At 34.1% G+C, this 16,808-nt stretch overlaps 1 protein-coding gene and 1 pseudogene across 3 annotated transcripts; both read left to right on the forward strand.

Annotated features, from left to right (window-relative positions):
* The first annotated feature begins 238 nt into the window (after nucleotides 1–238).
* On the forward strand, nucleotides 239–1,803 carry LOC136221829 (galactoside 2-alpha-L-fucosyltransferase-like; annotated as a pseudogene).
* Nucleotides 1,804–11,242: 9,439 nt separating this feature from the next.
* On the forward strand, nucleotides 11,243–15,827 carry LOC136223367 (galactoside 2-alpha-L-fucosyltransferase-like). Of its 3 annotated transcripts, XR_010685925.1 has the most exons (6): nucleotides 11,243–11,525; nucleotides 12,169–12,372; nucleotides 12,875–12,931; nucleotides 13,077–14,652; nucleotides 15,225–15,299; nucleotides 15,484–15,827. XR_010685925.1 is itself a non-coding variant. In XM_066011316.1 (4 exons), exons 2-4 carry the CDS (start codon nucleotides 12,183–12,185, stop codon nucleotides 14,600–14,602), a joined length of 1,773 nt encoding a protein of 590 aa, XP_065867388.1. In that variant the 5' UTR covers nucleotides 11,243–11,525; nucleotides 12,169–12,182; the 3' UTR covers nucleotides 14,603–15,473. The 3 variants fall into 3 exon arrangements, 1 of the variants encoding a protein (XP_065867388.1); XR_010685924.1 differs by lacking the exon at nucleotides 15,484–15,827 and having other exon boundaries at nucleotides 15,225–15,475; XM_066011316.1 differs by lacking the exon at nucleotides 15,484–15,827 and having other exon boundaries at nucleotides 13,077–15,473.
* The last annotated feature ends 981 nt before the right edge of the window (nucleotides 15,828–16,808 follow it).

The following is a 16,808-nucleotide window of genomic DNA, read 5'->3' on the forward strand; positions in this document are numbered from 1 at the left end:
GCTCAATCCACCAAAATCGGAATAATCAGGGGCTCAAAATGTTATTTTCCTTTCAAATATTTGATAGAAAAAATATGAACTTAGAAGGAAACTCATTAATTATTATTTTTTTCTAATTACTATTGTGTTTAATTCTTCAATCTCATTAATTTTCTCTTTACAGGCTAATTACTCACTGGAATTGAAGATTAACCATTCATAATTATCATTTTAATCCAAAAAAATTTCTCCAAAGAAAATGGAAAAATCAAGATTTTATTCAAACAAGATTACAACAATTTCAATGATTCTTTGTTTCATAGCCTTAACCATTTCCATCAGTATCCCAATCATACACCAAGATTCCGAAAACAGTTCTTCTGAACCCGAGACAGATAGATTCCTCGGCGGACTTCTATCTCCACGATTCGATGAAGAATCTTGCATAAGCAGGTACAATTCTTATCACAAAACTTCACCCCGAAATCCTTCTCCGTATCTTCTTTCCAAGCTCCGAAAGTACGAAAAACGCCATAAACATTGCGGTCCTGACTCGAATCCTACAATAAAGCTGTGAAGGAACTCAATTCTAGCCGAATTTCGGATAATTCTACAGGCAGCAGCTGTAATTACATTGTCTGGTTACCTTTTAATGGCCTTGGAAACAGGATTGTGAGCATGGCTTCAGGATTTTTATACGCCTTACTTACCGACAGGATCCTGCTTGTCGAACATGGAATCGATATGGCTGATCTTTTCTGTGAACCGTTCCCGAATTCGTCGTGGTTACTACCGCTACATTTCCCCCTCAGGAATCAGTTTAACAGCTCGGAAATGAGAGATGTTCATAGTTTCGGAAACCTGTTGAAGAAATACAACAGGAATGTTAGTACTAATGTTCCGTCGCGAGCGTTTTTGTTTCTCTATCTAGTTTCCAGATATGATGATCATGACAAGCTTTTTTACCTGGATCAGAATCAGGAATTTCTCCGAAAAGTCCGTTGGTTAGTCCTGAAATCGGATCAGTATTTCGTCCCGTATCTTTTCACTATGTCATCTTTCAGGAAAAAGCTTGACAGGTTATTTCCTGACAAAGACACCGTTTTTCATCAGGTCAGCCGGTATCTTTTCCACCCTTCGAATCAAGCATGGGGACTAATCACAAGATTCTACGACGCGTATTTAGCAAGAGCGGATGAGAGAATCGGGCTGCAGATACGTGTATTCGACCCCGAATCAAGTCCAAGTAACCTAGTAATGCAACAAATCTTGTCATGTACAGACAAAGAAAACCTGATACCGAAACTAGACAATCAAAAACCTGAAGCTTATTATTCCGTGTCCAAAAACCGGACAACGAAAGCCATTCTCGTAGCTTCGTTACATTCGATCTACTACGAGAACTTAAGACATATGTATTGGATGAAAGCAACATTGAATGGAGAGATAATTGGGGTTTTCCAAGCAAGTCATGAAGAAATTCAACATTTTGGGGATAAAATGCACAATTTAAAAGCATGGGCTGAAATGAATGTTTTGAGTATGATGGATGTTCTTGTGACTAGTTCTTGGTCTACTTTTGGGTATGTGGCTCAAGGACTTGGTGGTTTGAAGCCATGGATTCTGTTCATTCCTGATAAGGATAATACTCGGCCGGATCCGCCTTGCCAGAGAGCGATTTCGATGGAGCCTTGCTTCCATATTCCTCCAAGCTATGATATGAAGAACAATGTTACACTTGATGATGTTGATTTTGGTCCCTATGTTAGGCATTGTGAGGATGTGAGTTGGGGATTAAAACTAGTTAATAATGATTATGTATAATTAATAGCGATTATAAGGAAATGCGGTTGCTGATTCTCTTGTTTCTTTTGGTCGTAGGGTTGATAGTTTATATTGGTGGGATTTAATTCCAGATTTTTATTGCTCGACTTTTTTGCATGACCTTGAGGGACGTGGTTTTTATCGCTTCTCTTGACATGGTTTTGTTTGAGCTTTTGTATTTAGTTCTTTGTAACTTTTTTTTGCTCATTTAATAATATTGGTTCGGGTTAGCTTGATTTTCAGAGGTGCCAGCATAGCTGGGATGTCTGTTTTTTTGTGCTTTCTCGTTAACCGGCCTTTAATAAATAAATAAAAAATTAAGAGGAACTACCATAGTTTAATTACTTGATTGATCCTATATATATAATGAAATTTTAAGTTTATGTTTGATGAGAAAATTGAGGAACAAAGGGTAAATTTTTTTGTTGACTTCTTTAAAATCAACTTTGTGTATTGTTTAGTGGTTTATATACATAATATCCTCTAAATTTGCTCTAAAAAAACCGATTGGCTTTTTAAATTTTGAATGTGTCTCGTTAGCTTCTTGAAATTGCTTAATATAACATAATTAATCTTTTATTGCTTTGTAGTAGCGTAGGAGGATATTTGGTTACGTTGAAGGATATATCACTTTAATAATGTTCAAGAGACCAATAGGTTATTTTTAGAAATTCCGAGGTTAATAGATCAATTTAAATAAGTTTACGAGTCAATAGGTCACATTAGATAAGTTTGGTTAATGAGATAAATCTAAAGTTAATGACATCATGGGGCATGTATTTAGTTTTATTTAATCTTTCAATTTGGTATTTATGATTAAATTGGTCAAAATAACAATGTTAGCATATGGTTAGTAGTTATTTCACATTGTGATTTTGGACTAGGCATGTCTATGGGTCGGGCTGGGCCGGGTTTGTTAAAACACATTTCCACAGTGATTTTGATTTGACAAAATTATTCAAATTAGAATTAAATCCCTATGATAAAATATTCCAACACATTAAATTTAAATGCTTTGATTTATTTGTTACTAATGTGTTTTTTTCAAATGTTGAGTGTTTAATTCACAAGTATTAAAAGACATTAAGACCAAGACCCAAAAGCCCAAAAGCCCACAAGAGAATGTCAAAGTCCAAGTCAATAGATCCAAGCTACTAGATAAACTCGGTCCAGCAAGAAGAAGGATCCAGAAGCCTTCCTAACTGCTTCACGATGAAGTTACTGAGTCGAACGGATAGAAGACAAGTCAGTAGTTGACTTGAACAACTTGGAGACAAAGCTAATCCATTTTGGGAAATGTTCAGACGCCGCAGAAAGCTGTCTAGAAAACTTTACCATGCGTAGAGAGACAATCTGACGCCTACTGATCAAAAGCATCTGACCTCTGATTCAGAAAGAAAAAGCAACGTTCTCATTGGCCGATGACACTGAGACGAGTGAAAGCGACAGCAAGCCGTTTTCCTCCAATAGTTATTTTGAATTTCGAAATAACTGGAGCCTTAGATGTCACTATAAATAGGCCTCTCATTTGCTTCATTCGATGCAGATCTTCATCAAGTCGAAACGTTGACCAAATTGCTATCTGAAGTTCTGTGTCAAAGCAAAGCAAAAAAATCTTACACTCACTCTTATTTTGTGTAAAAAACTAGATTGTAATTCATCTAAAGTGTTCTATTTATTTAGATACTGAGTTGTTCGGTTATAGCACTCAGTGGTACAATAGTATTGGGTATATGATATAGAGGAAAGTACTCTGTATACTCACTGACTATTGTAAGAGGTTTTTGCTCTACCTGAAAGAGCTCAGTAGTGGATTAAAACTCGGAAGGATTCCGGGGACTGGACGTAGGTAGGAGGCCGAACCAGGATAACATTTTCTAACTCTTAACTCCTTATTTGCTTGCTTTGTACTGTGCTAGTAAAACGCTAAAACTGATATATATTGAGTTGTGTGTTTTGAGTACTGAGTTCAGGAATTGACTCCAGAGCTATTTCCTAACTCAACGTTAGAAGCAGCCTTAGTCTCAGATTAACTAAAGCTGCCTCTGACTGTACTCAGCATCACTGTGCTAAACGACTAAGTGAAAAATCTTAAGTATAAAAGAAAGTCAACCGTAAAGGAGAAAAATTTTAAATAGTTCCTTAGGCCCCCCTTGGAACTAATTCTCACATTACACGGGACCAACAGGGTTCGGGCCGAGTCTATCGAGCTTTTATGTAAAATGCTCAGTCCAAACCAAGCCCAGCCAACTCACTATTAATTTAGGCAGGTTCGGGTCTAAGCTGGGTTCGGATTTAAAATCAAATCTCAAACCCAAACCATATAAATCCACTTAAAAATATATACATAATTTTTAATTATAAAAAATTAAATTTATACTTATTTTAAATATTTAATATATGAATATATAAATTAATAATTAACATTAATAGACGGGCCAGGTTGGTTCGGTCCGTGTTATTTTTATAAATCCCAAGCCCGCCTAAAAAATAGACGGGCTTTAGCGGGCTTGGACCGGGCTGGACCTATAATCAATTTTCATTGTCCAAACCTGACCAAATGGACGCGGATCTGGGGGAACAGACGGATACCCTAGCTCGTGGACATGTCTATTTTGGACTAATTTGACTATAAAATTTTAATGTGTTATTTGATAAAACTAAAAGTTAAGTGTCGAAAAAATAAATATTGAACTTTAAATGTTAAATATTATAAGTGTTGTATTAAATGATGCAACTATTTGATAAATACTAAAAATAAGTGCTGAATATAAAACTATTAGTTGATAATGTTGAACTTAAAACTTTAAATTAAATATTTTCATCTATTAAATTAAATTATTTATTTTTAAATTAATTGAGCTTTAAGTGGTTGAAGAGTTGAAGTTATCAAACACTTTTAATATATACAAGTAATTAAACTATTAAATTAAATGATTAGATAATTATCAAATAATGCCTAATTTTTTTTATTCAACATTTAGTTTTAGTCTTAATAATTGCCAAACAATTCTTAAAAAAAAAAACCCAAACTTATAATATTCAAAATTTAATATTTAATTTTAAGTACTTAATTTTCAGTTTAATCAAACAATAATAGTCCTCGGAAAAATCCAGAATCATATCTGACAACCAATTTGGCTTCTTGGCTGGCAGAAATATCCATCACTGCATAGCTGCAGCCTCGGAAGGGGTAAACATGTTAAAGAAGAAATGTTTCGGAGGGAATATGGCCCTGAAGATTGATATCAGGAAGGCCTTTGACACTCTAGATTGGAACTTCCTTCTAGCTGTCCTTGAAGCATTTGGCTTCTCCTTAAAATTCAGAAATTGGATCCTTGAAATTCTGAGATCAGCCAGAATCTCTATTGCATTAAAGGGAGGCATTAAAGGCTTTTTTAGATGCTCTTGTGGGGTTCGACAAGGGGATCCTCTCTCTTCAACCCTATTCGGAATCGCTGAAGACTTCCTTGGAAGATGGATATCCAAATTGGCTAATGAAGGAAAACTTGATCCTATGCGGTACACGGTAAGTTCTGCTTTCCCTTCTCATCTATTATTTGCTGATGATTTAATGATATTGTGTCGTGCCTCTGTGAAAAACATGATCTGCATCAAAGAGTTATTCAGCTTTTATGCTGAGAATTCCGGTCAGGCTATGAATTGGGATAAATCTCAAGTCATCTTTGGAAATCTCATTACACCAGCTCGGAAAATTAGGCTTTCTGACATCCTTGGGATTAAACTAGCTTCGCTGCCTTTGGTCTATCTCGGGGTCCCGCTTTTTCAGGGAATGCCTAGAACTCGCCTCTTACAGCCGCTCGTTGATAAGTTCATCAGTAAGTTCAGTAATTGGCGTGGTAAATCTCTCTCATTTGCTGGTCGACTTACACTAATTAAAGCTTCTCTCACCGGAGCTTTGGTGCACTCGTTCCTAGTGTATAAATGGCCTGCGACCCTCATTGCAAAAATTAACAAGGCGGTTCAGAACTTCCTTTGGTCTGGGGATAGGGACAGCAGAAAACTAATTACTATGCCATGGAAAATCTGCTGTCAGAAGCTTGAGTATGGAGGTCTGGGAATCAAAGAATTCAGAACTTTTAATCTGGCGTTGATCGCAAAAATATGCTGGGAAATCCTTCAAGGTAGGAGTTTTATTGCTTCCCTGTTATGCAAGCGCTTCCTTGATCCTTCTGGCTTGCCGAAACGGTTTATCTCTAGTTCCTCTATTTGGACCTCGATGAAGGGCCTTTATGACAGTATCAGAGCAGAGACGGTTTGGTGGTTCGGAGAGGGATCAAATCTAAACTTTTGGACTGACAGGTGGATAGTCCCTGTGATCGCAGATCAAATTAGCATTCCTCGGAAGGATCAAGCGACCATGTTCAGACCCCTGCACGAGCTGAGAGTTAATGGGAGTTGGGATAACCTGGATTTTTTCCGAGTACAGTTCAGGAAGCAGTCCGCGGCGCCGAGCCTTTGGAGGATCGCGATTGCTGTATCTGGACGCCTGCTCCTTCAGGGAAGCTGACAGTGAAAGACTTTTATGCTGAGAGATGGCACGGAACTGCAGTGCGATGGCACAAACTGATATGGAACGCCTTCATCCCTTCTAGTAGGGCGGCGGTTTGCTGGAGGATTATTCATGGAAGGATTGCAGTTCAGACATTGATTCAGACACAAGGCATTAACCTTGCTCAAAGGTGTGAGCTATGCAAATCAGAGGGTGAGAGTATTGGCCACCTGTTCATTACCTGTAAGGTTTCAAAGGAGTTGTGGAAAATAGTGTTTGATCTAAATGAAGTTTGTGGCAGCGACTCAATCGATTTTGCTGGCTTCTTTAATGACTTATGTGAAATCCGTGTTAGGCGAAGTAGGAGAAGGAGATGGTGGTTCTCAATAGTCACCTGCTGCTGGTTCATCTGGACGACTCGTAACCGGGCTATTTTTGAAGCCGAGCTCCCCTCAATCCAAATTTTGAAAACACGTCTGCTGCACTTCATGGATGAGTTCGGTCAGTTGAACACTGCTCGGATTCGACCACCACCTGAACCGGATTTCATTGAGGTGAGATGGGTTGCTCCTCCACGTGGATGGGCCAAGGTAAACACGGACGGCGCAGCAGGTAGTGATGGTAAGGCCGGGGCAGGAGGTGTGTTTCGAAATTACAGAGGTTTCGTCCATGGATGCTATGCATTTCCTATACAGAACTCTCAAGCTCATGAGGCGGAATTGCAGGCAATCATCCATGCTGTGAAGGAGGTGTCGGACAGGAACTGGAGGCGTCTTTGGATTGAGTCAGACTCCAGTTATGCAGTGAACATGCTTAGAAAAAAGGTACCAGAAGTCCCATGGAAAATTAGAAGAGGCTGGCTGAAATGCCTATCCAGGCTTAATGACATGGAATGGACGGTTACTCACATCTACAGAGAGGGTAATCAAGTGGCTGACAGGCTTGCAGGATATGGGCAACTGGCGGATGATTTTCACTGGTGGGATACTGCCCCTGACTTTTGCCATGCATTTACTTTTAATGATCTGTGCAATGTTGCACATATCCGCCTTATGTAACTTTATTTTTGGTTTTCTCTTTTGTTTCTTTCCTTTTGTTTGACTCTTTGCACTTTTGTATTCTTTATTCTTTTTCTTTTATTTAATAATATCCGGGTTATTGGTTATGCCGGAGGTGCCAACCTAGTTGGGATGTCCGGACTGCCTTCGCGTCCCATCTTTTAGAGAAAAAAAACAATAATAGTCCTATTTAAAATTTATTTTATTATTATAAGCGAAGTTAAAGGTGATAAGTTAATTATTTATTCAGAAATTGAGCAAATAGATTGATAAAATATGGCTGGTTTGGCTTAGTAAGACTAAAATAATATTATCAATTGAGGTTAGTTAAGTGGTTAAGGATTTCAAATTGATTAAATTAGATTTTTAGTTTTAACATAAAACTTTAATTAGATAATATATAATTATATATATATAAAAATGTATTTATATATTTTAATATTTAATTGACACTCGGTCAACCGCAATATTTAAAATACTAAAATCGTAACTATTAACTATTATTTTTAAAATTAGAAATCAACTAGTCGAAAACCCGTGCATGGGATACAAAACTTTTATATAATTTAGATAAATAAATAAATTGACATGTTTATTTTAAGTAATTTTATATCATGCTATGAGAAATTTGTATATTATGTATATTTGAAATTAATATATATTTTTTATTGATAATTCAAATTAATTATGAAAATAATTGATTAATGTTTTTTATAGAATTTTAACTAAAGGTGAATGATTTATTTATTTTTACAAAATTCAATGATTTATACTTTTTAGTAATTTTAATATATTTTCATATTTTCTTATAATTGGAATTCTATAAAACAATAATAATAAAATAGGAGATTAATTAAGAAATATATTAGAATATAATAATTGACTACTTTTTTTTTAGAATTTTAACTAAAGATGAATGATTTATTTATTTTTACAAAATTCAATGATTTGTACTTTTTATGAATTTTAATACATTTTCATATTCCAAATATTCTGTGAAACAATAATAATAAAATAGCAGATTAATTAAGAAATATATTAGAATATAATAAAAAAACCAAAAATTGAATTAAACTATAATTAAAATTAAATATTATACTTACGATACAAAAGAATTACAATATAGGTTAAATAAAAATTGAATTAAACTACAATTAAAATTAAATATTATATCTACGATACAAAAAAATTACAATCTATGTTAAAATGGAAGCAACATCAATATATTATTCTATAAACTATTACAATCAATATTTTTCTAATGTTGCATATTAAGAAACTTTATCAATTCAATATGTTACATATAAAAAAAAAATCGTAAGAATTAGTCACAAATTCATCTTGATGATAATTATTTTGGTTGATGGAATTTCATGATCACCAAGTATTCGAATTCAATTATTCATTCTGCTACAATAACCCAATATATCTAATTGAATCAGTTTAAGATGACGATTTCTCTTATTTTCATCTCGTAATATCTCATCAAGACATTCGATCAATTTGTTCTTCATTCTTTCACTATATAGAGTATCAGCCATACTCGCAGATATCACTTATTTGACTTCATTAATATTTTCTAATAATTATATATTATTGAATTTTGTAAGTAAGAAAAGAATTGAAAAAAAAAATGAAGGGACGAAAAAGATAATTAGGAGAGAACCATCTTCCTCTCGGGTTTTTTTTTTTAAATAAGAGAGAATATCGAGACATAAGCGTATAAAGAGGAGAGTGAAAATATTTTTTGCCCATTAATTAAATATTTTATTTTTTCTTAATGAAGTATTAAGTCCATAAATTAATTTTAGTTAAATAGAATTAAATCGCAATTGTAACCACTCAGTACAAAAAAAAAAGTTTTATAATTAATATGTGAAATTAATTATATTAATTAGAATCATTATGCTCAACATTTGAGAATTTGAAGAGATTTAAATAATAATATTTTCTTAATTAATATTTTTCAATAATTTGTCCTATGATCATATTTCATTTTCATCTGTTAAAAACTCTTGAAATACTAACAATTTTGTACGAACCATAATATAATAGTTAAAAATTATATAAGCCAATGTTGCAAAAGCAATTATCTCAATATCCATAATTAATGTACATTTTTAGGATTTTGAGCATCAAAATTTATTTTTATTTACCTTGATTTTGAATTCGTATCTAGCATAATCCACATTCTTCAAGAATAAACATCTTATCAAGCGTATTAGACGCTTACAATCTCATTGTCTAGAAAATTGGGAAAAAATAACTTCTTGATAATAATAATAATAATATAACATAATTTATATTGAAATAAACTTCATTGTAAGTATAATATTCCAATATCTCTTTAATATTTTATTTAATATGTCTCAAACTTCAATGAACATCTATCGTGTGAAACTTTATATCTATTTGTACTAAAATGCATAAAAATAAAAAATACAATCCATATCAATTAGCTAAACTCAAACTAAAAAATTGAGTGAATTTCAACATGTTCCGAATTAGAAAAATTAATCTAACTTCAATTAAAACTAAAAATCGAGTTCATAAAAAGCCGAAAGTCTAAATTTTAGTTAGAGTTAACAATCAAAACGATAACACCTAGGAACATATACTAAAAAAGAATGCAAATATATAAAATCTTTATTTTAGTCATTTTGAAAAATAAATAAATAAAAAAGAAAACATGGATAAGGTAGCGAGAGGTATGGAATCTGGATAACGACAGAAATGGAATTTCATCTCTGAAAGATGAAACTATAACAACAATTGTTTAATAAAAATAAAACAACAGCACAATTAAGAAAGACAAAAATTGAGTTCATATAAAGCCGAAAATCTAAATTTTAGTTAAGAGTTAGCAATCGAAACGATAACACCTAGCAACATATACTAAAAAAGAATACAAATTTACAAAATCTTTATTTTAGTCATTTTGAGAAAAAAAGACAAATAAAAAAGAAAACATGGATAAGGTAGCAAGAGGTATGGAACCTGGGTAACGACAGAAATGAAATTTCATCTCTGAAAAATGAAACTATAATAACTATTGTTTAATAAAAAGAAAACAATAACACAATTGAGAACAAAAATAACTACAACATATGAAAAAAGATCGAATAATTACCTTGAGAAACATAATAATTTCTTGTAATTTTTGACACTTTTGTGTTTTCCGGTTTTAGTTGTTCATGCATCTTCTATTTCTGTCGGATTTCTTCAATTGAAGCTATCAGTTTGGAAAAAAAAGACAAATAAAAAAGAAAACATGGATAAGATAGCGAGAGGTATAGAACCTGAGTAACAACAGAAATGAATCTGAAAGATGAAACTATAACAACTATTGTTTAATAAAAATAAAACAACAACATAATTGAGAAACAAAATAACTACAACATATGAAAAAAATCGAATATTTACCTTCAGAAATATAATACTATCTATCGTGATCAATGAATATAATGGTGGAATACTATCTATCATGCTTTATATAGAAGTTTATTTGTGACTTTTGGATTTCCTTTGCTTTGTGTTTTTTCATCTTCCCGTAACTCTTGCTTTATTTTATTATTTTAATTAATAGGCTGGTAATTATTTAATATATTATAAATATAAATTTGTTATTTTTAATTAATTAAATATTTATTTTTAATTAATAATTAAATATTTTTAATCTGATTTTTTACTACGTTGACAACTCATCAAAAATGCCTCTAAAACACTTCTTCTCATTTTTATCTGCTTCCGTAATTATATACAGTATAGATAGATTTGGGTTAATTTTATTTTCAGTTCAAGTCAGATTTGATTTTTTTTTTGTATTTCTAGAATCTTTTTGAACGCCTACTATTTACGAACCATTTGACCTTTAATTGGGTTAGGATCCGGGAAGTAAACTCTGAGCCTTGGGGCCAATTATCTAGTCATTTATGACTACTCAGAAGCTCGTCTATGGCTCTGCTGTGAAATTGCAGGTATTAATTCGTTAACTTCTCGCCATCAGCGAGACCTGTTTGTGAAATTATTCAAAAGTAGACCTGCGGATCGGACTTTACCATCGTGGAAATGGTATTTCGGAAGAGGCCGAATATGGTAGGATCCATAATCGCAAAGAGAAGCTAGGCGATTCAGACATTCTTTCAAGGCATGTGAGTTTGTTCTATTTTGAACTGTTAATTACTTTTCTTTTAATTATTATTGTTTTATGACAGTAATGAATCCGATTGCGTTGTTAATTTGTTGCATCATAATCAGTTAAAGTTCTCATCATTTTTTATGGATTTTCACTGTTTGGGTATGTTCTCTCTTCATTCCTTGAACTTAGAAATTGAATTCGGATCATACTGGAACTGGAAACTGATCATATTTCGCTTAGGAATAGTTGATTATGTAGCTTATGCTTCTGATTAAAGTGTTAATTAAAGGTTTAAGTCTTGATTCCATCCAAGTAAAGCCTTGGTTCTCCATGGGGAAAGGTTAAGTCTCTGTACTCTGTGTTAAATGCTGGCTAGTTGCTTCTGATAATATATTATGGGCAATTTTACTCTTCTCTTCTTTTCTTTGTTTGGTTTTGAGCTTACCTCGCAACAGTATACCTCAATAGGCCAATACACATAAATGCATATAGCTGGAGGTGACAATTCGGGTAAACGTGTCAAAATCGTGTTATATTATTTATATTCCATGTGATATATATGATATAAATGCAAGAAAAATGATAATTGCGTCGTGTCAGAAATCGTTAGCCCCCACCTACATATACATACTCAAGCTTTTCAGGATTACAGGTAGGTGCTGATAAAATCATGGAAGTCGTTGAAGTGACCAAAGAAAGATTGAGATTTGCATCCAAAGGATTCACATCAATCATGGTCACATTTTTCATAGCTTTGCCAGTGTTACTTATTTTCTCAATGATGTCTGGAAACTCAAAGTTCGATCCAAGTTTATTTTTCCTTGGGGTAGACGAAGCTCAAAATGCTACTGCAGCATTAGGTGTGGGTGAGATGATACCATTGCTTAATTAGGGAAATTGACACATTTGTGGTTAATTATGGAACAATTTCTTGATTTAGGGTGGATTTCAAACTATTTCTGTATATGTAGTGATTTTGGCTCGCCTCTGCTGGTTAGGAAGGAGGACAAGGGAAGAAATTTCCTATCAGTTTGCTTGTCACACAGGCGGACCGGTTTCAATCTGCTTGTGTGACACCTGGACCGATATCAGTCCGCTTGTGTGGAAAATCCCCACAACTCCCTTGTTTGCCTTCTTGACCAGCTGGGCGAGCCAAAACTAATACATACACTGAAATAGTTTGAAATCCACCCTAAATGAAGAAATTCTTTGGTAATTAACCACAAATGTGTCAGTTTCCCGGTTAATTATAGCTCGACTCTTAATTATGTTTTATTTATGTTAAATGCACAATCACTCACATTGTCTATTCCCATTACAATTTACCCACTTTTCAGGTATTAATCTATCTTTTTGGTACAGAATATAAGCCTGCCAGCTTTAAAAGAACTATAGCTCCCTTATTCATTGGAGGACATGGTGCTGGAAATGCATTTTCATTTTAACTTATAATAAATCAATGTTGAGTTTATGAAAATATATTGGATTTATCAGATCAGAAGTGCAAGCATATTTGAATTTTCATTTCTTTATAGCTAATTCTTGTTTTTCCCCAAATTCGCAGTTTCAAAAGATGAGTTCTTTGAGCCCACCCTCATGCGCAATGACGATCTGCTTAATGCAACTTCGTCTCATTCAAATGGTGAAAAATCAGGTTCCTTTCAATCTACCAGAACTGCTGATAATTTATTGCTTGATGGACTAATCCCTTTTGGATTTGATGAAAGTTCCTGCTTAAGCAGGTATCATTCTGTCCGCTATCGTAGAATTTCACCCCATAAGCCATCTCCCTTTCTCCTTGCGAAACTACGCAATTATGAAAAGCTTCATGCACGTTGTGGACCCAATACCGAATCCTATAACAAAACCTTAAAGGGACTCACAGAGAGCCACACAAGCATCCCAACCGTATGTAAATATGTCATATGGAGGCCTGTGAATGGTTTGGGAAACAGAATGATTAGCATAGTTTCATCATTCCTTTATGCAATCCTCACGAATCGTGTCTTGCTCGTTTACAATGGGACAGACATGGCTAATCTGTTTTGTGAACCGTTTCCAAGTACATCTTGGTTACTGCCTAGGGACTTTCCCCTTCGGAACCAACTCCATAAATCTGAAATGAAGTATAGTCATACTTCTGAAGGCATACAAGATAAAGATAGGATAAACAAATTGATTGAGTCAGCACCAACACCATTGTTTCTACATCTTGCTCTTAAAAAACGTGATTACCTCGATAAGAAATTCTTTTTCTGTGATCAGGGACAAGCTTTTCTCCGAAAAGTCCCTTGGTTAGTTCTCTCATCGGAACAATATTTTGCTCCGTCGTTCTTCTTGATGCCATCTTTCCAGAAAGAAGTAAGCAGAATGTTCCTTAACAAAGAAACTGTTTTCCATCACTTAGGTAGATATCTTTTCAGTCCTTCGAATCAGGTATGGGAACAGTTAATCACGAAGTTCTACGATGCATACTTAGTCAAGGCTGATGAAAAGATTGGCCTCCAAATAAGAGTATTTCGTGCTAATGCCAAAATGTTACAAATTACTATGGATAAAGTATTAGCATGTACTTTGAAGGCAAAACTTATACCAGAAGTAGACACTGCGGCTTCAAATTCTAAGAGTCGAAAATCATCAAAAGCTATTGTAGTTACATCTTTACGTTCTGAGTTCTACAACAATTTAAGCAATATGTATTTGGATAAACCAACTGTGACAGGGGAAGTCGTTTCGGTTTACCAACCGAGTCATGAAGGTTATCAGCACCGGGGAGATAACATGCACAATATGAAGGCATGGGCTGAAATATATCTCCTAAGTTTGTGCGATGTGTTGGTGACTAGTCCTTGGTCGACTTTTGGCTATGTTGCTCAAGGTCTTGGAGGGTTGAAACCCTGGATTTTGCAGCAGCCGGAGAATGGAATGTACCAAGCTTGTAAACAAGCCATGTCAATGGAGCCTTGTTTTCATTATCCATCCAGATATGATTGCAAGTCGGAGAACAAAATAGATGTTGGTTCTCTTGTTCCTTATATAAGGAAATGTGAGGATAGGGAATCAGGAGTCAAGTTGTTTAATGATCATTGAGAAGTATAATTTCCCTTTATTGACCTATGCCTGCCTGATTCAGAACAATGGTAAAAGTTTTTTTCTGAAATTGAAACTCGGGTTAATTACATCCATGGTCCTCCAACTGTGACATACAATAGAAATGCCACAAATCTTAAATCTTTTACTTGAAAGTCATGGCCGTTTAACTTTAGTTTCACCATGGTCCTTTTGTTTAACAACCAACAAACACGTTGGCTGGCTGGAGATACCATGTGAATGACATGTCATCAAAATCTCACCACATGGAAAACAAAAATATTTTTTACCATCAAAATAGTGCCATGTGAAAATACAAAATAAAAATTCCACATGACATCTTCTGCTGTATTTGCTGGTTTCCGAACATAAGAACCATAGGTGAAACCAAAATTTAACAGAGATGAGTTTCTTGTCCATCCTGCAGATGAAGATGGAAAGATGGACAAGGGTGGTTCGTGATAGGCAGGGGTGCGCTGGCACCCTTTTATCCCAGTATTTATGGCATTTTTATTTCATTTTCGATAGTTGGAAGACCATGGATGCAATTGATTCCATGAACTCTGGACTAATTTCTGTTTCTAGATTATTGTTTTTCCTTGTTTTACTTTTTATACTGCAGTTATTTTACTACAAACTGAGGAAAAAGGAGATTTGGCATTGAAAACCACTTGACTGGAATCACAGAGAATGTGAGGTACATATCTTAATTCTTACCTCAAAACATATATGCTCTCTCTTTAACCTGTTATCTGTTCCTTTTCATTTGAATTCTTCAGGCTCATAAAATTCTTAAAATCATCCCATATATATAAGGATTAAGGAGCTCTGTTTCCATGTAAATCCTTTTTTTTTTTTTTTTTTTTTGCTGCAATGAGAAGATCAGAAGGTTGATGTGGTTCTTTGGTACCTTTACCAATTGAGGATGCTGGATGATGCATACGATGAAATAAATGAATTCTACTTCTTTGATCTTCGCTTCTTGTGTGTATAACTAACTCTATTATGATTTAGGAGTATCAAAACAGGTTGTTCGGTCAAAATAACATGTGATCTACATGATTATATATAATATAAATGCAACAAAAATGAAAATCGTGTTAAGCAGATTGTCTTTGTAAATTATAATTTCGTGTTAGAAGCACTATTCTGAATATTTCTATCTTGTTCATTGATATTTTCCTCTTGCTTCAAAAAGAGAAGTTCCAACTCTGTGTTTGATCTAAGTTTATGTATATATCAAGATTTTTTTTGGTAATAAGATTTTACTTTTATTAATATATTGAGCGAAATTCTGCTTTATATCATGTCATGACCGTAGTGAGCGGAGGGCCGTCTGAAACCACCCCTAGGGATAGATTCTGACAGTGGGATGGATTTTGGTGACTGGACTGCAACAGATCTCATGGGGTAATTTACACCTGGCCACTGAACTTTGCACGTTTTTATAGTTGTTCAAAACAGGATAAGCATTGTCTACTCTAAGAAATGCATACTCTTTCAACAAGAAAGTAATTGAATTCAGGCATGAGCAGAAAGAAGAAAGAAAACTAAAATGGTGTTAATGTGAAAAAATACCGCTAATATTTTGGTCAGGAGTAATTTTACCTGTAATGCCTAAAATGGTGTAATTTTACCCCTAGCGTTAGTAGCCAATAGCAAATTTATAAATTTGGTGAAATTTTTGAATTTTTTTTTGTCCAATTCGTACAAAAGAAAGTATAGTTTTTTTCACGTCCCAACATATGTTTGTGATTTGTTATTGATAAAATGATGCACATGTATAGTGTAGATGATAAAATTCATGACTGAGAATACAGTTTGATGCATTATTTCTCAAATTAACGCAATTTATCAATGTTAGGGGTAAAATTGTTTTTGGCTTCTGACGTTAGGGGTAAAATTACACTAGTTTAGATGTTAGGGTAAAATTACTCCCGACCCAAAACGTTAGGGGTAATTTTTGCACCTTAATCCGAGTTAATATTATGGTTTTTGTATTTAGTTGTTACAGAATAAGCAAGTTTAGGGAGTTGGCGAGACACTTGCAAAGTTCAGGGAGCTAATTAATTTTTATTGACAAGTTTAGGGAGCCGGTGATACGAAATAAGCAAGTTTAGGGAGCTGGTGAGACATTTATAAAGTTGAGGGAACCAATCTATTATTATGGACAAATTCAGAGAACTGGTGATGTATTAGGCCAAAC

The sequence above is a fragment of the Euphorbia lathyris genome, chromosome 3 (assembly GCF_963576675.1).
Source record: "Euphorbia lathyris chromosome 3, ddEupLath1.1, whole genome shotgun sequence".
NCBI classification, from domain to species: domain Eukaryota; kingdom Viridiplantae; phylum Streptophyta; class Magnoliopsida; order Malpighiales; family Euphorbiaceae; genus Euphorbia; species Euphorbia lathyris.

Coding starts and splice junctions, on each gene's coding strand:
- LOC136223367 (XM_066011316.1), top strand. CDS start 12,183: ATGGAAGTCGTTGAAGTGACCAAAGAAAGATTGAGATTTGCATCCAAA. Junction 12,373..12,874: donor AAATGCTACTGCAGCATTAG/GTGTGGGTGAGA, acceptor TTTTTGGTACAG/AATATAAGCCTGCCAGCTTT. Junction 12,932..13,076: donor CTTATTCATTGGAGGACATG/GTGCTGGAAATG, acceptor CCAAATTCGCAG/TTTCAAAAGATGAGTTCTTT.